At 43.1% G+C, this 25,856-nt stretch overlaps 1 protein-coding gene across 2 annotated transcripts in view; it reads left to right on the forward strand.

Annotated features, from left to right (window-relative positions):
- The first annotated feature begins 894 nt into the window (after positions 1 to 894).
- The window catches only part of LOC137324505 (REST corepressor 3-like), a 67,586-nt gene continuing 42,624 nt past the window's right edge, over positions 895 to 25,856 (forward strand). For both annotated transcript variants that reach the window (XM_067988861.1, XM_067988862.1), the window contains exons 1-6: positions 895 to 1,170; positions 1,339 to 1,395; positions 9,472 to 9,549; positions 18,603 to 18,655; positions 20,707 to 20,868; positions 24,911 to 25,032. In XM_067988861.1, the coding sequence (XP_067844962.1) occupies positions 1,041 to 1,170; positions 1,339 to 1,395; positions 9,472 to 9,549; positions 18,603 to 18,655; positions 20,707 to 20,868; positions 24,911 to 25,032 (602 nt within the window). In that variant the 5' untranslated portion in view covers positions 895 to 1,040. The remainder of the gene's footprint in view (positions 1,171 to 1,338; positions 1,396 to 9,471; positions 9,550 to 18,602; positions 18,656 to 20,706; positions 20,869 to 24,910; positions 25,033 to 25,856) is intronic.

The following is a 25,856-nucleotide window of genomic DNA, read 5'->3' on the forward strand; positions in this document are numbered from 1 at the left end:
TTTATTGCATTTTAGATGCCCCAACTTTGAAAAACCCAATTTGGGAACACCTTTACTGCTCCCCAAATACTACACATTAGAGGCATGTTTCTACACGAGGACAATAGTATTTTCTATTGAGGTTGGCTTTTGTGCAATACATCATTTTTGTGACAAACTGGATTGGTACAATTTAAGTGTAATGGACAAAATGTGCATTACATACAACACTTTTATGTATTAAATAGATTAATATAAACAGTGACATGTGAGTTTGACAATAAATTCCTTTAAAGAGCTAGTTTATTTTTTAAATTGTTTTTTGTGTTGTCCCAGTTGATCCCAAGCAATTGAGTACACTTAAATTAGTGCAATTCTCTAAATTTCAATGCAGTATTACTTTTTCTTATTCTGTACTTTTTCCGTGGCAATTTTGCGCCTTTTGTTTATTTTTGATCTGATTTTCCATTCCCTTCATACAAATGCAGAGAATTTACTGTTCTGTGACAGCGATATATATTCATTGAAATATATAGGCTCAGACAGCTGTATTTTCTACAAAGCTGAATTTGCAATCATGCACATAGATGTATAATATTGGCTAGTAAACAAGAGTATAAGCCCTTTCAAGTGAAAAAAAAACTCATCAGCTTGATCTTTTGTGCTTTTTTTAAGGCCGTTTCACCGCTGATGGGCGAAGTGACAGCTCTGTCCTCCGCAGTGGTGAGGGGGGGGGGGAAGAAAGAGTTCGAGACTCAAGAGTGGGAAGGGAAAGAACCATTGCGAGGTTCACCGATTCCTTTGCGCGTAATTTAATGCAATCGGACGGAGTTGTGTGCAATGACCGCCCGGTAATGTTGTATAACCAGAGGAGCGGTAAAGAAGGGGGGGTTCAGGAGGAGCGCAGCGATACTCCCTCGCTGTGCTCAGGCTGACTGACTGGGAGTTGTTGTGAGCTGTAAGCCAGCGCTTAGCTTGTGGAGCCCCATCCGCGCCAAAGAAGTTTCACTGTCCTCGACGTGGGCATTTTTTCCCCCTATCGAGTTACATTTTAATTTGCAATGCCCGGAATGATGGAGAAAGGGTCGGAATATCTGGGGAAAGGCCGATCAAACGGCACCAAGAGTCCTGCAGGCGCCTCTTCTAATGGACATTATTCCGAGGAGAGTGGCAGCGACGACGAGCACGCTGGTAGCCTCGAACGCTTTGCGAAAAAAAAAAGCAAACATCATTTGTAGCCGTTGGATTCTTTAAGTCCCAAGTTATTCGGTGTCGGTAGTTCGACGCTGTTTGTTCCTTTTTGTTTTGAACCGTACTAACGTGCTTTTATCGTTTGTTTTCTTTTTGTTATTGTTACAGATGTCGGAATGCGAGTGGGCTCTGACTATCAGGCATCCATTCCAGAATTTAACCCTGGTAAAGAATCATCCTCAATAATAGTGTCTGTTTATTTTTGTGACCCTAGATTATTCTGGAACTGAGGGTGAGGATGGTTAGCCTCGGCTTCGGTTGTAAGTGTCCCCCCCCCCCGGTCCCTATCCCCATCCCCCATCTCCTCCCCCGAGTGCCGGTTAGGGAGCTGGGGGAAGAGACTTACTAACTCAGTTGAGTTTAAAAAAACTCTCGGGCTGGTTAGTTGTGTATGAGGGTGTGAAAGGAGATGCCTGCTTTTTGACTGGGGGAAGGTGTGTGAGGGATCCGAGCCCGCTTGAGGAAGGCAGGAAACGAGCTCTTTAAATAGGCTCCGAGCCTTGGGCATGCGCACTCTGGCCGGGCTCAGAACGAGGCTCCCCAGACTGGTGCTCGGCTTGGAAACTCTGGAGCTGCTCCTTCTGCCCACCGGAGATGCTCGTGCCACTCTCTTCCTCCCGATTGATCTCTGAACGCTCAGAATAGTTTCTTATTTGCTGGTTGATTATTCGCTTTTTAAAAAAAAAATCTACCAACTACTTGTGTGCGTTTTGCAATTTTAGGTTAAATAGTTGACAAGTTTTTTTTTCATTGATATCATGTTTTTTTCCCTCTAACCCTTAGATACAATTGTCAAAATCAAAATCAAAATAGACATGCCATACTACTTGCATGTACTAAAAGCATAAAAACACAAAGAATTAAAAAGCTTTTTAAATGTCTAATATGAGAATGCATTTCAAAATAAGAACACACATATAGCTTGTATAGATCACATTGGATTTGCATTAGTTTACATTAGGGATGTGGCCTATATGCTAGTTAATTAGTTTAGGTCTAAGTCTATAGTAACAGCAACCTCTATGTGTGTCAGAATTGTACTGCTTTTTTCCTGAATGTAAACCCATTTCTTTCTTCCCATGCCACCTGTAGTGCATAAATATACTGCCTGGTTTGGTACAGGCCCGTACAGATCGATCGTTGGTTTGCATTGTTAGCTGATTTCATTGAGGATGATGGTAGTTGTTCACAATTAACCTCATTGGAGTAGAAATTGGACCGTGTTGCTCAATTTTGGTGATCAGTGTCCTGTGCTCCAAGATCGCCAGAAAAACGGCAACTCAAAATTGGTTGGGATATTTTTCGGGTGTCCCTGGCGGCCACCTAAAACAGGCAGTTTAGATCCCTTAGATATGTAAATGAGGGACTAATGCGAGTTTTAGGCCCCCCTCGCTGAAATTGATCTGCAATGATCAGGGCCAAACCTGCTCAGGATTCTTCAGTGATCGCTGCAGTATATGCAGTGGCCGTCAACAAAAGGTGAGTTTTTAAAAAGAAATGTAAATGTTCTTCTGGAGCCAGGAGGAGCAAGAATGCTCCTCGTAGCTCCATAGCTCTCCTGAGGGCAGCTATCAGCCTGTGAATGGCCCCCCTTCCATTCTTCTACCTCCCGAGTGCTGGTCCTGTGAGGCAGGCGGCCCAAGATTTGAAACAACAGAAGGTCTAGCTGCCGGTGAGGCAAGACAGGTGCCAGTAGCTCGCCCAAATTATTCAGATGAGGTCCAATTTCGGGCAGCCTCAGGCTTCGTGGTTCGGGTGTACATTGCGGCCGCATCACCGCCTTTGCACCAGAAACCAGGCCAGACAAATTTCCACCCCATCATCTCTTGGTTGGGGAAAAGAAAATCATCTAGGGTTCCTGTTTGGAAACTCTGGGGGAAATTTGGGCGAGAGCAGGATTGGAGTTGACTGGTGGCCCCCAAAATCTTATAACCTGCCAACATTTGCTGTCCAGACTCTCAGTCACAAAGAGTGGCTGTGTAGTGAGATGGTCGTATGGGGAGGGAAGGGGGTCACTACAGAATGTGGGACCCTAATGTGTCTTCTTCAGAAGAGTAATGATGAGACTGAAAATTGGGGGAGAAAAAAATGTAATTGTAATAACATTTATTTTGGTATATATTCCATTATCTTTTTTCTTCAAAAAAACAAACACTACTCAAATTGTAAACACCTGTTGTATCTCCATTATGAATCAAAATGAATGAAGATTATATGATCAATTTTTTTTAGAACGTGCTTAATTGCTTACAAGTGCAGTCTATTTTTGTGGACTACATACATCTTTATCGAGCAGATTGACCATGTGTTAGTCCGTATGTAGTTCTGTTCACTGTTGAGCCTAATTTTTATCACATTTTCTAGAGGATATTTATTGACACAGGCTAAAACTTGGTTGCCAGCTGATGTACACAATTACTTTGCCTCAGTTGAACCCAACAAAGTTTACTTTTTGGTTGCAGAATGTTATGAAAATTGTAAACCACAGGTGGTAACTCTGTATTCTGTTAATACCATTTTTTTCTTTCTTTCTTGTTTCTTTGACTATATTTTTAGTTCTATTTCGATTTGTGGATGGCAGCTCAGCATCTGGTGATGCAGTAGCGGTTTTTATGGCTTCCTCAGTTGTAGTGGAGGGCAGATGAAATGGGGCAGATACTGTGAAGGAGGGAAGTCTCTACCACCGAAGCAAGAGGGGAGACATAAAGTTGGCATTCCCAAGATGGAGGAAAAGGCTAACTACATAGACAGGGAGAAGAGAAATTGCCTCAAGTAAAAAGGAGCAGGTCAGGAGGGAAGCCATCACCATTGATGCCTTGGAGAATACTGCGAGGGACTTCACAATGGAGACCCTGGGGTGACTATGAAGAGGGACTAGTCACAGGAGCAGCTTCTAGGGACATGCGGTAGACGTCTTGCGTTTTTGGTCTTCTTTCTCACCTGACCTTTTTTGGGGTAAAAATTATTTTTTAAAATGAGAATGTTAGTTGGAGCGTTATTTAAATGATTGGTGATTTGATTTAATAGTAAGTATTTTGAGTGTGAGAGAAGGGGCATTAGCTACTTTGTATAAATATTTTTAATTTTTTTTACTTTAAACAAATCAAGTTGGATACAAAGAAATTATTTATTGGAGGGAAACTCAAGTTTCAGAGTACAGTTCTCCCATATTTCAATAATAGATGGCTACTAGTTAAGAAGACTTGTTTCCGATGCAATTTTTTTTCTTTTTGGGGATAGATCATATTGTGGTACAATTCCACAGTTGGCTATGACTTTATAGTAATTTCTTGAAGTGACAGTTGTCCACCTGTGAGCCTGAGTGAGTGCGTTTGAGGTGGGGGGAAGAGGAGGGGCAAGGAGAACCGGGGATCTATGAGCCATCTAGGCCATCAGAGTCCCAAGTCACCTAAGGGAATCCATTGTAAAGTCCCTTGCAGTATTCTCCAAGGCATCAGTGGTGGTGGCTTTCCTCCTGACCTGCTCCTTTTCACTAGAGGCAATTTCTCTTCTCCCTGTCTATGTAGTTAGTCTTTTCCTCCACCTTGGGACTGCCAGTGCTCAGAGTAGTTCTGTTCTACTCCCATCGTGTCAATCACAGATAAGGCCACTTCTGATCACTTCCTTGTATCTCTCTCCATTCACATTCCCCTTCCCCCTACCAACCCCACTTCCTTCTGTGTCCGCTCCTGGAAAGATCTCTTACCCCCACCAAATCACTTACAACCACATTTTCAAATACCCAATTGTCTAGCCTTTGGCCCTCCATTCACCATGACGTTTTTGCAGCAACGAACTGCTCAATCGCACCCTCACCTCCACCTTCGATCCCCTTGTCCCCATTAAAACCATTACTCTTTCTCACCCTGGTCGTTCCCCCTGATATGGCCCTCATCTCCATTCCCTTAAGTCCAAGGGACGCAGACTTGAATGTTTATGGTGAACAAATGGTTTAGCCATTCATCGCCAGATCTGGCTGGACTGCATAAAATACTATAGGGTCCTGCTCTCCTCTGCCAAAACGGCTCACTATTTCAGGAACATCCTGGAATGCAAAGATAACCCCCGGCTTCTTTTCTCCACTACAAACTCTCTTTTTAAACCCCTCTCTTCTGCCTCCTCCACCAACAACAAATGCGAGGAGCTCATGGACTTCTTTGTCACTAAGATTGAGACCATTCATTGAGCTGCCTCTGCTGCTTCCCTCCCTTCTCCTAATCCACCAAGACCAAACTTCCCCTAAGGTCTCTGCCTGCCCTAGCCCTGAACTTGCATCTTTCCCTAGTTTTTCCTATCTCCCTGCGCGCTCTCTCCGAGCTCATCTTGTCCATGAGATTCACCTCCTGCTCCCTCGACCCTATTCCAACCAAACTGCTGACCACCCAACTTCGCTTCCTGGCCCCCACGTTAGCTGATATTGCTAACGGTTCCCTCTCCTCAGGTACTGTTTCCCCCCACTTCAAATCTGCCGTCATCATTCCCCTCCTCAAAAAAAACCCACCCTGTCCTTGCATACCGCCCCATCTCCACCCACCTTTTCCTCTCAAGTCCTTGAATGTGTGGTTGCCTCCCAAAGCTGTGCTCATCTTTCCCCCAACTCCATTTTTGAACCACTCCAATCAGGTTTCCGCCCCTGCCACAGCTCTGAAACGGCCCTTTTCAAAGTCACCAATGACATCCTATGTGACAGTGGTAAACTATCCCTCCTCATCCTTCTCAACCCGTCTGCAGTCTGTGACATGGTTTACCATACCATCCTGTTCCATTGCCTCTCCTCCTCTGTCCAGCTGGGCGGGACTGCCCTCGTATGGTTCCGTTCTTATCTATCCGGCCATAGCCAGTGAATCACCTGCAATAGCTTCTCTTCCTGCTCCCGCACTGTTACCTCTGGAGTCCCCCAAGGATCTATCCTTGGCTGCCTCCTATTTCTCATCTACGTGCTGCTCCTTGGCGACATCATCTGATAAAACGTCAGGTTCCACATAAATGCTGATGACACCTAGCTCTACCTCACCACCACCTCTCGACCCCTCCATTGCTTGGTTTGTCATGCTGCTTGTCTGACATCCAGTACTGGATGAGCAGAAATTTCCTCCAACTAAATATTGGGAAGACCAAAGCCATTGTTTTCGGTCCCTGCCGCAAACTCTGTTCCCTAGCCACTGACTCTATCCCTCTCCCTGGCCACTGTCTGAGGCTGACCAGACAGTTCCCAACTTTGGCGTCCTATTTGACCCTGAGATAAGCTTCTGACCGCATATGCGCTCCCATCACCAAGACCGTCGACTTTCACCTCTGTGACTTCGCCCGTCTCCGCCCATGCCTCAGCTCCTCTGTTGCTGAAACCCTCATCCATGCCTTTTGTTATCTCTAGACTTGACTATTCCAGTCCTCTCCTGGCCGGCCTCCCACCCTTCATAATCTTGAGCTCATCCAAAACTCTGCTGCCCGTATCCTAATTCGCACTAAGTCCTGTTCACCCATCTCCCTTGTGCTCGCTGACCTACGTTGGCTCCTGGTCCGGGAACGCCTCGATTTTAAAATTCTCGTCCTAATTTTCAAATCCCTCCATGGCCTCGTCCCATCTTGTCTCTGTTACCTCCTCCAGCCCTACAACCCTCCAATTCTGGCCTCTTGTGCATCCCGGATTTTGATCGCTCTACCATTGGATGCCGTGCTGTCAGCTGCCTAGGCCCTAAGATCTGAAATTCCCTCCCTAAACCTCCCCGCCTGTCGACCTCTCCTCCTTTAAGACGTTCCTAAAATCTACCTCTTGGGACGTTTTATTACATTGAAGGTATATAAATGCAAGTTGTTGTTGTCAGCTGGCATCCATGCATGTACTTACAACAGGGATCACTGGAAAGCAATCAGGAATAGGGATGCTGGTCCCCATTATTTTTTTTTCTTCCCTCTAGGTTGGGAATGGAGCCGTGGCTGAGATCAGTTAACTGGGATTGAACTTTGCGTCTTCTTGGTTTGTGTCATTCAATACAACAACTTGCATTTATATAGTGCTTTTAAAGTGTTAAACCATCCCAAGGTGCTTCACAGGAGCGTTATCAAACAAAATTTGACACCAAGCCACATAAGGAGATATTAGGACAGATGACCAATAGCTTGGTTAAAGAGGTAGGTTTTAAGGAGCATCTTAAAGGAGGCAAGAGAGATGGAGAGGAAGGGAATTCCAGAGCATTGGAATTGGGGCAGTCTATTTTAATCATTGTAACTGACACGTTCTATATGATGGTTGTAATAAACAAGAATTGTTTAAAAATCAATATGGCCCTTTCTTGCCACTGAACTTTGCATATGTGTTGGGGAGGTGCTGCCTTTATCTGAAAATAGCTCGTCAATACATTTTGGCTATCCTAAACTTATTTAATCCAGATTATTCATGTCTGGGTGAAATATGATAGTAGTTTAGGTAGATGGGCTAATTTCACATTACCTTGTGGGGAAGATAAGTACCAGTTGATAAATGCGGAATGGGTATATGCCAATTAATTATTTTGGTGATTGAATGTTCTGTCTTTTCTGGAAGTTTTACCTGTGGAAGACAGGTTTTAAAATAATACCATCTTTGTGAAACTTGCTGGCAAACCTTTCATTTGCTTACAAACACAACAAAAATTGGCTCAAAGTTAATCAACAACAGCAACTTGCATTTAAATAGCATCTTTAACATATGCAACTTGCATGATGTCACAAAGATGAAAATGACGCATGTTTCTTCTGACACTTTCGCAAAGATAGTGCCCTTTAAGTTGCATTGTAAATCATATGTGATCTGATCGTGAGAGAGGGCTCTGTGGGCCAAATGGCCTTTTCTAGTTTCATATTATTGGCAGTATGTTTTTCATGGAACACTTTCCATTTAATTGACTGGATAATCACTATGACCTTATCAATTAATAATGTGAAGAAGGTTGATCATTCATTGTGAGTGTTATCATATACTAGTGGTGTGTGCATGAGCTGTTAATTGTGGATGGTGACAGTGGCTGGCTGGAAAAGGGATGCGAAAGAAATACCCATAAAGTTCAGTTTTTTAATATTTTAAAAACAGCCGTGCAATGATTTCAAAGCTGTAATCTGATTTTGGGGTTTCGGATGACTTGCCAACTGCTCAAATTACATCACCTGGTCCTTTGGATCAGATTACTAGTTTGAAATTAGAGTATCTATTGTTTTGAAGTATTTCAGTACTTCATTGAGTTCTAACAGTCCAAAACGTAGGCCTGCCATTTTACTACAAGTTTTTGGACAAATATTTTACTGTACATTTGAATGGAAATTTGATTAAGCATGGCACCAAAAATAGATATTTACTTTTTTTTTTAAAGAAAACCTAAGGGCCAAATATTACTGGTTGGTGGGTGCAATTAAATGTTGCATCCTTTAGAATAAGGTAATATTTGCTTGATCTTTGTCATTTAAATTTAAAGATATTTTTCAGAACTGCCAGCTCTTCTTGAATGATCAGTATCTGATTGACACCAGATAATACATTAGTTAGAGCAGCTGAGTTGGAATTGCTGCTCCCTTTGTAGCTTTTGGTTCTGTCAGACACCACATGGCATTTCTACTCCAGTGAAAGCGTGTAGCATTGCAGTAGTAATGCTCAAGTGAATGAGTTTAACATTTTTAAATATATATTTTCTTTCCATTTTCTCCCTTAAAAGTGCAGACTGTTGCTGCTGTACAGTTCCATTGGCGCTGTACACACTTATTATTTTGTCCAATTGATCATTCTTCATACTTGAGCCTAGATGGTGAGTGTTAGCAGGTTATTCCTTACCGAACACTCCCAGATGCACACTTTCCAGCAGAACAGGAATGAGGAATGGGAACCCTGGTTAGATTGTTTCCTCCTTCCCTGGCCCAGGTGCTGAACATCCTTACTGTTATGCTGGCTAAGATCATATGTAACTTGGCACAGGCGGGGCATGCAGTGTGCAACCTTCGTGGGTTTGTATGTCTTAGTTCCATTCTAGATAGTGCATTTACCAACTGAGTGATTAGGGATCTTAAGTTAAAATTCCCATGAGTTAAAACTAAAATGAGATAGTGTAATTACAATTAGATGTTGTAACAAGTGCATATATGAGGTGCATTTGTACCTCAAATTCCATGATTGTGATAGTCATGCGTGGACTGTAGAAGGCATAGTATTGATATTCTGAAAGCTGTTTCTCATAAGCTTAATCTCAAAATGGTTAACTCAATTTTCTTTAACAGGTGCTGCAAAATACAGTGATAAGGAAATTGGTGGCATGCTGGTTTGGTCTCCATATCACATCATTCCAGGTGTAAAATGTGAGTAATTTAATCATTGTACTTTTTTATATAGCATAGTAACTATTTCTGCAATTTTTTTGTAATTATTTTGAGGGAGTGAAAATTTTATTGATCTAAAGTCCAGGACCTCTGGAAAATGTAGCCAAGATTCTCAACTCTGATGCCTGATCAGAGGGTTTGGTAAAGATTTCAATGCTCGATTTCTACCACAAGATACTACTCGAACATTTAAATAGTGACCTGTAGGGTGGTAGGTAAGGAGCACTATAGGCACACATGAGTACAATGTACATTTTATCTCTGGCTGTGGGCACTTTGAACTTGTAATGCCAGACTGTTAGCTCCAAATGCATAAATAAAAAGTAGTTTTATTTATCTTTAATTATTGTACTTGTATAAATTAAATTTATATTTGAAAACACATCTATTTTCTGCTGCAAAATACCTAAAAATTAAATCTTCTTGACTCTTTAATGGATTGAGTTTTTTTTTGCATCTTAATTATATATACTTTAGTATATTTGCCAATGTATTGCTCAAAGTAAGTTGGATGTTTTTATCATGACAGGTGTGTTACTTCATGTAATCCACAATATAGAATACTGTAACGGGAGAGTTGTGCCTCTAAGACAACAAAGTTTAATTGTTGTTAAATAAACATAGGCTCAGGTCATTCAGACTAATTGTTTGGTTAGGGATCTTGGCAGATTTGATTGTGCTTGGTAGTTTTAGGCTGCAACTCAGAACAACCCAACATTTCAAGATTGTTTTGCATTGGTAACCAAGTATGAATCTGGATGTGTTGGATGTACAGCTTTTAGTACATTATAATATAGTCCCTACCACTTACATCGCCCAGGCAGCTGCCTATCAGGCAAATTACACTAACCATTTGCCATTACCATTGAATTCAATTACAAAGGCGCTGCTTATAACACATTAAGTGGGTTGGTTATTTTGTGTAATTCACTAAGCTTTTCGCACCTTGTTAAAGTGCGACTAAGTGCTGTTAACTGTTTACCTGAGGAGCTGAGTGCCTCTGAGCACTGTCCACCCCTTTTATCTGTTTTTAATGTCCCAGAAACAACTGATTGAAACTGCCTGAAGTCTCACTTTCTGACTGCCGTAGTTGTTAACAGTGCGAACAACTGATTGAAGCTGCCTGTAGTCTCCATCAGCTGTCCGCATTGTTAACAACTACGGCAGTTGGAAAGTGGAGACTTCGGGCAGCTTCAATCAGCTGTTCGTTAAATACAGATAATCTGTTGGTTTCCATTTAAATAAATCATCATCTGATTTTGGATCGATTTAGCATCATGCAATACAGTTCCCATCACTTTTTAACTAGATTAGGTATCCTAGATCCTTCTTCAAAATTTTAGGCATTAGGGAGTCTGATGGATTTAGTGCCCACTGCGTGTAGCGGGCAAATTGCGTTCACACCCTATGTGTGGTGGGGACTGTAATAGATTTAATTGGTAGCTTAATGATTTAATTGGTAGCTTAATGTCCATTTCCTGTCCATCACAGTTTGCAGGTGCACTGAAATTTCTGTTGCCCGTTTTGTTTTTAAAAAAATGAAGAAACAAAGGCAGATATTTAGAATGTAGAGAGATGCTAAAACAGTGTTGTGCACTACTTCAGCCACTAGCCACATGTACTAATTGGCAATCCAGATGTGGCTAATTGCATTTTTGATTATTAAACAAAAAGTGTCATAGGCACCATCATTGGACAAATGGGTCAAGATTTTTAACTGGAACTGGGAACTCAACGAGTGGATAGATAATTGTGTGGGGAAACCCGGAAGTAAAGTGAGCGTGTGAATCTGCAATCACTACTAAATTGAAGGCACTTAATTTTACTTCCGGGTCTCCAAGCTGCGCAGCGGGTGTACTGTGCACCCACATGATGCAATCAGAAGTCCACTATTTAAAGGGCCAAGGTAAAAATGGATTTTGGAGGAGAAAGGAGGCAGTGAAGCTATGGATTTAAAGAGAGCAAGGGCAGCACCCAGGTTCACGGATGTGTCACTTGAAATACTGCTGGGTGTGGTGAGAACCAGGAGGGAAGTCATCTACCCAAGTGATCAGAGGAAGAAACCTGGTTCTTCCACCAAGAAGACATGGCTGGAGGTGGCAGAAGAGGTCAGCAGCAGGAGCACGGAGCCCAGGTCTTGGCTGCAGTGCAGGAAGTGTTTTAATGACCTAGCCAGGTCAGGAAAAGTGAGTACATTTGCTGATTCACCCACATCCTACGTTGTGCAAGACCCTCCCCCTCTCACTCTGTTGGCAAGCCTACTCCATCACCTCATTCCTCACACCCACTTAGGTTTCAGTATCAACCATCCTTCACTTTCTATGCACTTCCTCACCTCCCCACTAATGCACCCACCACTGCTACTCACCCCAATCCTGATGCAATGTGATGTGTCAGTCTGATAGTCACCCTCTGACGCATTTGTTTCAGTGTCAGTCTCACCCAAAGCATTGCATCCATCGGGTGAATACACCACCTTCAGTCACTCACAGGTCTGTTCTTTCTCCCCTTGTAGGAGAAGAGAGCGCAAAATGCAAGGGAGAGCACGAGGACTGGAGGTGGACCACCACAAATAGTCCAGCTTACGGAGGAGTAGGCCATGGAGATAAGTTGGAACGTTGCATGCCTATCTGTGCGAGACGGAGAGACTGGTAACTCACAGATGGCTGTTGACAGAACCTTAACATTTTTCACGCACATGATGAATTGATTTTATCAATGATTGAACTGTTCCAGACCTCAGTATGGTCAGTGGAAAGATTGTCACTTTTCCAATGAATAATTAATATTGGCTTCTGTTGTCTCCCAGGGCCTTCATGCCTTCAAGAGGAAAGTGCTGAAATCGAAGAAAGCGATTCCTCAGGAGATCTCATTCCTTTTGAGGGTGCACCGTCACATGACATACAGCCATGCACCAGCGCTGGCACTTCGATTGGTTATACTAAACAGTTAGTTGGGTTGTCACCTGGTGATTCACCAGTGCACGAGCAGACACTGGCGGCAGGGGCAGCTGTGTCCTCTCCAAGCTCAGCTCAGTTGGACACAGATGCTGAACCCTGGGGGCCATCTTTGAGAATGAGAATGATAGAGGTAAAGCTGCATCTTTATGGGGTACTGGAAATCGTACCACGCACACTCTCCACAATTGTGGAGAGAATGGAGGAGTCCAACTCCATTGCTAGTGGATTGGTGGTGCAGGTAAGTGCGAGAATGTCTGCGATAGAGAGGATGGTAGTCTCCATTGAGCTTCAAGCACAGCTCTCAAATGAGTCCATGCAGGCCATGACAACTGCCATGCGGAATCTGGATGCCAACATGTCTGCCACCTTAAAGTCAGACAGATGCTTTAGCCTTACGACGTGGCACATCTGCTCACCAACCTGCTGGCCAGAAGAGTGGTTGGAGTGATGTTGCACTGGCCTGGGAGAGGGCTGTTGGCGAAAGGGGACATGGAAGAGGGGACTCTGCTCAAAGCACTCCTACTTCTCACCCGTTGCCCCCTCCTCAAATAGTATCTGACATACTGCCTCTTCTGATGGCCGAGTCTGCCCCTGAACAGGTGCAGGTGGCGCAGTCTTTGGCGGGCCCCTCACGGGCTCCAAAACCCAGAGGTCGTAGGCCAAGAGCATCTCAGCGGCCAGGGCAGGGACCTGAGCAACCTGCCAATACCTCTGCTGAAGCCACAGGATGCACCATGTAGAAGCGGTAGAAAGAGAAAGGCTAAGCAATTATAATTCACTAAGGGTATGCACAAAGGTGTTTGACGAGCTGTTGTGTTAATTTTTTTTTGTTATGGCACATTAAATTTAATCATTATCACCACCACTGCCACATCTTTGCCATTATTGAGTCCTTTTGTGAATTTGCCCTTTTATGTGCTTCATCATGAATGCCAAGACATGATGCCACTCATTGGGCGCATGTGCAGTGGGTGTATACGTGGTTGACGGACTGTTTTCTACAAAGGTAGGGGGTTGGTGGTGGTTGTTCCAGGCGGCCTGAGTATTTCAAAAGTCTTCAATTTGCACATCTCATTGTGAGAACTTGTTAGAAATGAGGGAATCCCTGGCATCATGGGCAGCAATGTGCGCCGATGCTCTGGTGATGGCTTCCCCATTTTCATTTTCCTCCTCTTCCTCTTCCACTTCAATGTTACCACCAGATGAGGATGCTTGATGAGCGCCTTCGTTCTCCTCCACCTGTAACGCTCTCTGCATATATTGCGCAGTACATGATGATTATTCTGCGCGCCCTCGCTGGCGTACTAAAGGGCTCCCCCAGATCTATGCAGGCACCTGAAGCGCATCTTCAACATTCCAATTGTTTGCTCAGTGACAGACTTGGTGATGATGTGGCTCTGGCTGTACTGCTGCTGTACCTCGTTGGTGGGGTTTCTCACAAACGTCTTGAGCCATGTATGCAGGACATATTCCTTCTCTCCAAGGAGTCAGCCTTTAAGTGTGTCTTCTGTGTGGAAGTGGTCCGGAATGTTGGACTCGGGCAAAATGAATGAATCATGACAGCTGCCAAGGAATCTGGCACACACCTGCAGAAATCTCTTCCGGTGGTTGCACACCAGCTGTGCATTGATGGAGTTATATCCCTTTCGGTTTATGAACAATTTTGGTTCATGTGGAGGTCCTCGGATTGCCACGTGTGTGCAATCAAATGCGCCCTGCACCCATAGGAAGCCAGCCAGAGTGTTGAAACCCACTGCGCTCATGTAGTCAGATGTCCTGGCAAACAAGCCATCCGTCACCTGTCGTATACACTTATGTTCAGACGACTGAGACACCCTGGAGATGTTACCGGTGGTGCCCTGGAAGGATCTGGAGGTGAAGAAATTGAGGGCTGTGGTGACTTTAACTGCGACGGGCAATGTAGTCACCAGGTCCAGCCGGGAGCAGCTCTTTCTGAAGGAAGCTGCAGATGTCTGTGACCACCTGCTGACTCAATCTCAGCCTGCATAGGCACTGCTTACCAGAGAGATGCATGAAGCTCAGCCTCTGTCTGAAGACTCTCTCACGTGGGTAGTGCCTCCATTGGTCCCCTCCCTGCTCTTCTCCAGGTCCTTGTTACGCACCTCTGTTTTGTGCAACTGCAGATCCCAGAACTGCCGACATGCCTGCCACAGATCGTGATATGCCTCCTCCTCAGATGTACTGTGGAATACATCCATTATGCGCCCCCCGATCCTGATGTCAGTTTGAGGGACTCCAAAAGGCAGGTAAATTTGTCTGAACGCAGGAATTCTCAGTCTTAACAAAGAAATCTTAGTCTAAACACAAAGAACTCCCAGCCAATCGTTTGAGAGAACTGAGAGCCAGCTGCAATGAGATGCGCCAGTAACAGGTTTAAAAGGCCAAATGTGCTTCGGCTGCAACTCGCTTCCGTTTCAATGATGTATATCAGAAGCCACGAGAGACATGGTCAGGCGTATTTAAATCATTTCTGTTGCAGAATCCACAAAAAGTTAAGTACCTAAAGTGTTTCAACTACTTGAATTGGCCTTTTAAATATCGGCCCGCTGGCTCTAAGTGGGGACGGGACTTCTGGGTTTCTGTTGTACGCGTGCATCCTATTGCGCCTGGGTTAAACCCGGAAGTGGGCACGTTGGAGCCGGGATGTGGTCCGGCTCCAAAAAGCTGCTACTTTAACCTTCCACCCGTTCTTGGAGGTTAAAATTACCCCTCTGATCTCAATACACGTATTTGCACGGCATATACGTGTGCATTTTAACTTTTTTATGCGTTGGTTAGTAAAATGGTAAGATGAAAAGCAGCATGTGCAAGTGTTTTTTTGATTGTTGTGTGCTTTCCTTCTTTGGTTACTGAATGTTGACACCTTAAATGTTGGAGTACATTTACCTTGTGAGTGTATGTGAGGCGTTGAGTGCATGTGGCTAAAACAGGATCGCTATAGCCACCTGTAGTATACACTTATGTTCAGACGACTGAGACACCCTGGAGATGTCACTGGTGGTGCCCTATACCTGTGGTTCAGCAGTTTCTGTTGGATAATGCAGCTCTGAAATACTGACTTAGAATGCTCATAGCCTCACAATTGACCTTACCAATCATTTTTTTTAGACCTGAAGCTTGAATAACAGTTGTATTCTGAACTCCTGTTTTGTTTTCTTAAAAGCAATTAGATTTTGTGGCCTTGGAAAGAGACACTGTCACCTTAGCAGCAAAATAATACATTGTGTATTGCATGGTACAACACTCCTGTCATTATAAAACTTGCCTCAAACAATACAATGTTGGTCTATTGGTCACACTCTTACAGATATAAAAAGGTCTTAAAATGTTGGCTACTTCTCAGCATACGCCAATCTCTTCAAATTTTCTCACCAAACAACAATTAAAATCAAGTGACTTCAGGCTGGATTTACTTCTTTAGCAGTTAGACTTTCTGGCCTTAAAAAGACATGCTAGCTTAATTATAGCTTCGTCTAAGCGGAATACTATATTGTGCATTACATGGTATAATACTTCTGCAAAAACAGTGTATCATCTGATTCACTGAGCAATGTAACAGAAAATCTGCTTAAATGTATTTTATAAGATAAAGATATTTACCTATAATACATCTGTGCACACTTGCTGTTGTGTGGACTTCATACATGCTGTTTAATGCTCAGGTGATGCACTTTGTTGGTGGTTCTAATTGATACACGATGTAGGGAATGTCCAAATCAAAAGTGAGGGAAATAGCTAGAAAACTATCAATGAGAAACTACTAAGAACTTAAGAAAACATCCAATCTTGAATGACCAGTCAAGTAGCCCTACAAATAATAATAATAAATAGCGAACTAATCATTTAAAATATTAGAATTTTTTTCATCAATTTTCCTTACCCTAGTCTGGTGCAAACGGGCTTAAATAAAATTTCTAACAATAACATTAGAACTGTAGGGGGAATTGTAACTCTTCTGCCTGGTGGAAACCAGGTGGAGAGGGAGTTAAAATCGCGTGGGTCAATTTGCCGTTCCACTACTGCCCCGATTTCAGTGCTGCTATTTTTTGGGTGGCCAAATTGAGATCCTATGACATACATAGGACACCCATGGCATTTTAACTGCCGACTGTGCGGGGTGTCGTCCCACCCAGTGAAACCTGGTCTGCAGCAAGAAGCAGCCCTGTAAGGTAAGTGTTACATTTTCCTTTGTGGGGCCTGGGGGAGCAGGAGTGCTCCTGTGGGCCCCACATGGAAAGCCTGGACCTCTGCTGCCCGGGCTCAAAAAACATTTTTGAGTGATTTGATTGGTTCATCATCAAACTGTGACATTAGCAGTGGAAAATTGAATGGAAAAAACAAAGAAATAGGAACTTACAATGGGAAAAGTTGATCCAAAAACAAAGGGAGTTAAGATTTGAAGACAGGAAATGTGTGCGGATGTAAGATTTTTACATTATGGTGTTGCCCTCCGTAAATTGCATGATATGCTGTTTTATAAGGCTAGGAGCAGTATACCACACAACGCACAATGTTTTATTCTGCTGTTATAAAGTGTAGCTGTGTCCAACTTCGTGTCCCTTTTAAGGCCAACAGGTGTAATTGCTGTGTTTTGCTCCGATCAATTGGAGGCTGATTGGTTTTAGTGGACTGTCAGGTCAGTTGGAGGTCAAACTGGCCTTTTCATTTTTTTTAGTGTGACACAGAAATTTTGTATGTGTGATCCTTGAACTGTGACTTACGCATTCACTAGATGCTATGTTTTTATATAGATGAATATAAAAATATTAATGGATCTTCTTTGGCATTGCTCATGGGTAATCTGGCATTTGGAGCATGGTTGTTTGTTATGCTGTAAACTGTTGGATCTGCAGTATCTTTACAGCATTTCCTGTTTTATTTCAAAGTACTCATTACTTTTTATGAAAGGAGTAATGACAATGGATAGCCCATTTTTTTATTTGTATTGATCGAAGTGAGGGACTATCAGTACTGGGGATGGAGCATTTTTCTAGATTTGACACCCATTACTAATATCAAGTACACCCAGGTGTAACATCAGACTGATGCAGAGTAAAGCATCATCTACTCTCTCCAACAGTGCACCTTAACCTTAGCGGCTATTCTTGCTAACCTCACATAGGAGGATTCTCCTTGCCCACGTCTGTTAGAGGACATTTCCTATTGCATAGCTGGTACATTCAACTGTGACAGATATTTTTCTTTTTGAAAGTAGTCCATGCCCAGTATCGCTTGTGCTCCCAGCTAAATGATGATAAAACCTTAGTAGATGCTGTACCTAAAAGCAAACCATAACCATTAGTCAGATTCTGAACATGTTGGACTTGTTGCAATCAGTGGCTCCTGGCAAGTGCATCAAATGGATGTCAGCAGAGCACCTGCTGCTTCTGTGACATGTTGCTCTACTGTATTCCACAGAAAAGCTTTTTGGAAAATAATTGTCCATATTCAGTACAAATTTAACAAAAACAAATTTACAGGGCATGGGCAATAAACATTTTGATTGAAAGTTACTTGCCCTGTGGTAACACTCTCCATTTAAAAAGCAAATTACACCAATTTGAAAAGCACAAATTATTTTGCACTTTTAAAAAGTTACTGCTGTACAATGCAAATTAATAGTCACTAATGCACATAAATGTATGCTTTCTATTCAAATAGGCAATAAAGTCTTGTAAATTCCTCTGGGCTATATTCACAAGAGATTTATAAATATATTCATTTGTGCTTTTATCATCTTCAAGTACATTACCATTACTGGTGGATCTCTTATAACATCAGTGTTTTATAACAGCAGGCATGTTCCCTACCCTAGTTTCTGATGTCATCAGAGCATCTTGATTGCGACTGGAATTGGTGCCAGGCTGCATTATGGAGGGAGGTTAATTCTACTTTTAAGAGTACTTGATGTTGACGCTGTGTCCAGAGTATAGAAGTGTTCCTTCCCAACGCTAACTACCTAATTGGGGAATGTTGATGAGCGCCTAAAAATGTCTGTTTTGTGTAATAATGTATTAAGAGTTTACACTTATTTTTGCTTTTTTTTTATAGTGGATGAGTATATTGCAGTAGCAAAGGAAAAGCATGGCTACAATGTGGAACAGGTTTGTAAAGAAACTATTCTGGTAGTTGACTTGGAGGGTAGAATGCAGTCTTTCTTTGCATTTAGGGCGTGTGACTTTGTTTTTTGCAGTTGCCAGCTTTCATTATGATGCATATCCATATCTAGCACAAAGCATTCATCTCATTTTGGTGTTTAGATCACTCTGATAAACCCCCTATTTTTTTGCTGTTGGACCTTATGGTGCTGCCTGAGTCCCATCAATGAGATTATTGCTATATGTGCATTTATACTACAAATTTAACATTGGTGCAAAGTGTTCCCATTTTGCACCAGCAATAAACTCGTATAGTGTAAATTCAGAGTTAGGGCCTGATCTGACTCCAGTGCAAAGTAGGGAGTCTCGTTCTACTTTGTGGTAGAATCTCATTATGCTAGTTTGAGGTTGGACATGAAAGAAACCACTTTGCACTGGCACTACAGTTGCACAGTAGTATAAATGCACCAATAGTCGCTCTTTATCTTTTGTTCACTGTATAAATATCATTGATTAGCTCCTCTGATGGCTTAATGAGTAAATTCATCATGAGATGTCATGCCAAGCCATACAGACTAAAAGGCCCCAGCTTCAATTCCTGGTTTGTGTAGTTAGGTAATCTCAGTCAGACTATCTGTTGGGACATTAAAATTACCTTCAAGCCACTTGGGTTATAGGGAAAACCATCTCTAAAAGTGTCCACTCCTGATTGCTATCCAGTGACCCCTGTGTACATGTAGGACGGGAACAAAGTCAGCTGTGCTACCCCCAGTTGAATAGGCTGCTGACACTCTGGGGGCAATTTTAACCTAACCCGTCCATCAGGAAACTAACAGGATCGGGTCGATTGCTGGTTTTACACCCCGCCCGGTTTTACTCTCCATTGAAGTCAAAGGAGAGTAATATTGGACATGGTGTAAAACAAGCGTTCTACCCGATCCTGTTGGTTTCCCGCCCAGTGAATTAGGTTAAAATTACAACATCTGTGTCTAGGCTGGCGCTTGTACCTTGTCCAACTGGCTATTCTTCAACAGGGCTGCCCATGGCCATGGAAATATTATTGCAGCGGGAGTCGGTGCCTTCAGGAGAGGGGAAAATAAAAACGGGCATGGGCGGAGGAGAATGGCAAGAATAATTGTGCAATTGCAGTGACAAATTCTACATGATATCAAAACTACAGTGGATCAGGGGCGGACTGGCCGTATGGGGAAATGGGAGATTTCCAGAGTGCCTCCATGGTGCTGTATTATCAGCACCCCCCTTTTTCTGGGAGAATCCTGAAAAATCTTGCATCCTTTTGGGGGAGCCAGTCTTTTTTTTATTCGTTCATGGGCTGTGGGCGTCGCTGGCGAGGCCGGCATTTATTGCCCATCCCTAATTGCCCTTGAGAAGGTGGCGGTGAGCCGCCTTCTTGAACCGCTGCAGTCCGTGTGGTGACGGTTCTCCCACAGTGCTGTTAGGAAGGGAGTTCCAGGATTTTGACCCAGCGACGATGAAGGAACGACGATATATTTCCAAGTCGGGATGGTGTGTGACCTGGAGGGGAACGTGCAGGTGGTGTTGTTCCCATGTACCTGCTGCTCTTGTCCTTCTAGGTGGTAGAGGTCGCCGGTTTGGGAGGTGCTGTCGAAGAAGCCTTGGCGAGTTGCTGCAGTGCATCCTGTGGATGGTACACACTGCAGCCACAGTGTGCCGGTGGTGAAGGGAGTGAATGTTTAGGGTGGTGGATGGGGTTCCAATCAAGTGGGCTGCTTTATCTTGGATGGTGTCGAGCTTCTTGAGTGTTGTTGGAGCTGCACTCATCCATGCAAGTGGAGTGTATTCCATCACACTCCTGACTTGTGCCTTGTAGATGGTGGAAAAGCTTTGGGGAGTCAGGAGGTGGGTAACTCGCCGCAGAATACCGAGCCTCTGACCTGCTCTCGTAGCCACAGTATTTATATGGCTGGTCCTGAGTTCTGCCCTGAGTGGAATTTGATAGTGGCTTTGATGACAAGTATTGCACAAATTTATACACAGTTTTCTAATGTTTCTTACTTTGTATATATCTCGAATAGGCTTTGGGAATGTTATTCTGGCACAAACACAACATTGAGAAGTCATTGGCCGACTTGCCTAACTTCACCCCTTTTCCAGATGAATGGACTGTAGAAGATAAGGTCCTCTTTGAACAGGCCTTCAGCTTTCATGGAAAGAGCTTTCACAGGATTCAGCAAATGGTAACTATAATTTTGCAATACCATTTCATAAATTTTACTATAACCTGCATTGATACTGAAGTCAGGTTGAATTTTACTGGAAGAAGTTAATAGAACTTTTAAAATTATGAATGTTGACTATATTAGTGTTTCGTATCTGCAGATATGACATGGGCTGTAAATTACTGTGCATTATATTATGCCAAAACTGATGGCGCTGCTTACGATGAATTAGAGGGTACACTGTTTAAAAACAATAGGGTTGTTATCGACAGTGATGGGGGAAAGTGTTGGAGAGTTAAGTGTGATATTTCCATTAAACTATATGTAAGACTTTTAATATATACTTGGTGAAATTAATCAACCATTCTTAGGAAGCAGTAGTTAAATAAAGGGGTTATAATGAATTTTGTGTTCGTTATTGGGTCATTCGTTGTGTGAGGGAGCAGGAAGGAAGTGGGATGAAGGGAAATGTAAAGAGAAGCAAAGTAGAGGACAATATAAAAATGCAAAAAAGTGGGTTCCAGAAATCAATCAGTCTCACTGTCACACTCGCTTCCTCTGCCCTCTTGCTCCTCAGCTCCCTCGCTCTCGTTCTCATCTGCTCTCATCATCTCAGTCCAGCTTTAAATGCAGCACTTCCAACTTAACAGTGGATTCCTTCCAGCCCCCAACTCTGAATTTTGTGGGACTCCCAGCATAACTGTCCAATTGCAGGTGGGACATGTGTCTTTGTCCTGCCCAGCAATATTGTAATGAACTGACCCTAGAATTCAGGATGGAGTCAGCATTGGGCAGGCAGCAACCCCACTGCTCCACACATGCAGTGGGTGGCAGGGCTCGTTATTTCAAGACTAATGTTTTTGCTTTTGAATATTAAATCAATTTTCCTCCCTCCTTTACTCATTGGGGTATGGTTTGTCATTGAAGCAGTTGCCCTCTGATGCAAGTAGCCCCTAACCATGTTTAGACTTCATAATAAATATTGGCATCACAACAGGGATCACTGGACAGGATCCAGGAGGTTTATTTTTACCTTTCCCTAACCTAGGGTAGTAGCGGCACCGAGAGTCAAACCTGTGACCTTCTTGGTCCTCATGGATCAGCTATTCACTGGATAAAATTGCTATTAGGGTAGCTGCTATGTTCTTGCTTTTAATAAGATCGATCCCTTTGATTTTGAGAGATGTTCAGGTATATTTTAACCCCTACTGCCTGGCGGAACTGTGAGGGTGTGGCATTAATATGGTGCGGGAGGTAGTGCAGCATTCCCAGCCCCCCACCATCTTAATTACCTGAGAAGACAGCTCGCCCCTGGCGGGCGGGGACCTGCTCTACACGGGAAAGTCGCTGCCCAATGACATCATTGGCTGTACAATGGCTTTTTAACTTCCGGGTTCTTGAGGCCCATAGGGGCCAAATCCAATAGCCAGAATATGGTGTGAGTCACAGAGTGGTTAGAAGAGTTTAAAAATGTAACTTTTCTTTGGCGTCCTTGTGGGCCAGGAGGAGTAGGAGTGCTCCCCCGCGCCCCACAAAGAGTCCTTGCGCCCCCCCAGCCCCAACCATTCCTCTTCCTTCCAGCGCTGGTATTGGCTGCCAAACCCCTTCCCAGCAGTAACTTAATGCCAGGAACCATTTCCTTGGGTCCCCGGTGTCCTCAGGCTCCTGGCCCTGACGTCGCTCCTGCTGGTCTTAGAAACATAGAAAATTTACAGCACAGAAGGAGACCCATCATGTCCATGCCAGTCGAAATAGAGCTATCCAGCCTAATCCCACTTTCCAGCACTTGGTTCGTTGCCTTGTAGGTTATGGCACTTCAAGTGCATATCCAAGTACCTTTTAAATGCGATGAGGGTTTCTGCCCCTACCGCCCTTTGAGGTAGTGAGTTCCAGATCCTCACCACGTTCTGTGTGAAAAAATTCTTCCTCCGCTCCCCTCTAGTCCTTCTACCAATTACTTTAAATCTATGACCCCTGGTTATTGACCTCTCTGCTAAGGGAAATAGGTCCTTCCTGACCACTCTATCTAGGCCCCTCATAATTTTATATACCTCAATTAAATCACCCGTTAGCCTCCTCTGTTCCAAAGAAAACAACCCCAGCCTATCCAATCTTTCCTCATAGCTAAAATTTTCCAGCCCTGGCAACATCCTCGTAAATCTCCTCTGTATCCTTTCGAGTGCAATCACATCTTTCCTGTAACGTGGTGACCAGAACTGTACGCAGTACTCAAGCTGTGGCCTAACTAGTGTTTTGTACAGTTCTAGCATAACCTCCCTGCTCTTACATTCTGTACTTCGGTTAATAAAGGAAAGTATCTCCAATGCCTTCTTAACCACCTTGTCTACCTGGCCTGCTATCTTCAGGGATCCGTGGGCATGCACTCCGAGGTCCCTCTGTTCCTCTACACCTCTCACTATCCTCCCATTTATTGTGTATGCCCTTGCCTTGTTTGACCTCTCCAAATGCATTACCTCACACTTCTCCAGATTGAATTCCATTTGCCACTTTTCTGCCCACCTGACTAGTCCATTGATATCTTCCTGCAGTCTACAACTTTCCTCCTCACTATCAACCGCATGGCCAGTTTTTGTATCATGTGAAATCGTCTTAATCATGCCCCCTACATTTAAGCCTAAGTCATTAATATATACCACAAAAAGCAAGGGTCCTAGTACTGAGCCCTGCGGAACCCCACTGGAAACAGCCTTCCGGTCACAAAAACACCGGTTGACCATTACCCTATGCTAGTTGCCACTTAGCCAATTTTGGATCCAATTTGCCACTTTCCCTTGGATACCATGGGCTTTTACTTTGTTGACCAGTCTGCCACGTGGGACCTTGTCAAAAGCCTTGCTAAAATCCACATAGACTACATCAAACGCACTACCCTCACCGACCCTCCTTGTTTTTTCTCCCTTTTTAAACAATGTACATTGTTAGCAGTCCTCCAATCCTCCGACACCATGCCTATAGCCAGGGAGGATCGGAAAATGACGGTTAGGCCGGGAGACTGTCCTGATTTATTCAAATTAAAATGGCCTAGGCCTCACGCTGAGTTCCCCACACACCCGCCCACCCTGAACGTGCCCCCAGTTAAAATAAACCCCATTGTCTGCCACTGATTCAATTAGAGAACCTTGAGGTGACTGATGCGTTGTAATAGGTAAAAGACACAGTTGCATTAATCCTGTAAGAGACTCGAGTCCACTGGATAAGAGTACTGAGTATGTTATTTGAAACAAAATCATCTTAAGCAATAATACCATATCCACATATGATAATATGATAATGAAATCATAAAAATTCTTACACAGCTCTAAGTAAATCTTTAATTTGCTTACAAGTCAGAGAATCATTCTAATAATCTGCTGTTTTCCTATAGGTGAAGCTATCCTAAATTTCCTTGACTTCTGTTCCTTGCCCTAGGGTAGTGGTGACTTATTAGTGGGTTGATTAGCATTAAAACTCTAGCTTCTGAGCTCTTTTTTCATCTTTCACTATTCCTCCTTTATCCTCTTCCTCTCTTTTTATTTGCTTAGCTTTTATAAATTCTTAGTTTGGAAAGTTGAATCTCAATTGAGAATTTTACTGAGAAAATAGAAAATATTATTTGCCATTGAAAATTGAGCCAATTGAGCATTAAAATACTGCTTTTGGTGTCCAGCCCTTGTTTTTCATTTTTGAGATATTTCAATAACATTTGAAAACCATAGACAGAGATGAAAAGAATGATGATTTTTCACAAACAACTAATACTCGCTGGGTACATTTCCAGTCCTCTACCTACCCTGAAGTGCCTGCTACCATTAAGGGTGCAGTGATATAATTTTCTTTTATGTCTTTCACAACTAGTATATTAAAAGAATGGAAGATATTGTTATGTGAAGTGTCCTTCTTTAATGGGGATTTTTGAAAAATTATCAATTTAGGATTTTGACCTTATTTATTTCCCCCTACCCCTCCTCCCCCCACTTCCCAGTCCTATTATAGTGCCCATGTATATGCAATAATCAGTGTCATGTAGGGTTTTGATAGGTTTCCTCGTATCATGTCTCAGCTACCAGATAAGTCAATTGCAAGCCTAGTGAAGTACTACTATTCCTGGAAAAAGACTCGGTCACGAACAAGTTTAATGGATCGGCAAGCACGAAAATTAGCACGAAACAATCAAGATGAAAGGTGAGTCCTGTCAGATGATTATTCCCAAGGCACCCTCGTTACTACTTGCAGAAGCAACTGATGCCTTTCTAAAGCTTGTGCTGTGTCACATTAAGTTTAAATTAATTTGGCAGGGGGAGGGGAACCAGGACATGGCAGCAGAGAGGAGAGACAAGGTGCTTGGAAAACTAGGAGGGACAAAAAGCAACAGAATAAAGAATAGTGTAGAAACAGCAGGAATTAGATAGAGGAAAAAATCAAAGCAAACTAGCATGGTGTTGGAATGCAAGTGTGTTACTGCGAGGGGTGTTACAAATAAGGTTGATGAGCTGCAGGCACAAATTGCAACATGGGGTTATGATATAACAGCTATAACAATTGGCTTAAACATGGGCAGGAATGGGAACTAAACATGGCAGTATCGATCAAGGATAATATTATAGTTCTACAGAGGGACGATATACTAGAGAGTTCAAAGACTGAATCTATTTGGTTAAAGTTAAGGACAGAAAAGGAACTGTTACATTGCTGGGTGTTTATTATAGATTCCCCCCAAATAGTGAGAAGGAGATAGAGGAGCAAATCTGTAGGAAAATTTCAGAGAAATGTAAAAATAATAGAGCAGCAATAGTAAGGGACTTCAATTACCCTATTATAGACTGGGAAAAAAAAGTGTAAAGGGCTAGGAGGGTGAAGAATTCCTAAAATGTGTACAAGAGAACTTTCTTAACCGGTATGTTTCTAGCCTAACGAGGAAGGAAGCAGTGCTGGATCTAGTTCCAGGGATTGGAGTAGGGCAAGTGGAGTGTGTTTCAATGGGAGAACATCTGGGTAATAGTGATCAT

The sequence above is a fragment of the Heptranchias perlo genome, chromosome 8 (assembly GCF_035084215.1).
Source record: "Heptranchias perlo isolate sHepPer1 chromosome 8, sHepPer1.hap1, whole genome shotgun sequence".
Classification (NCBI taxonomy): Eukaryota; Metazoa; Chordata; class Chondrichthyes; order Hexanchiformes; family Hexanchidae; genus Heptranchias; species Heptranchias perlo.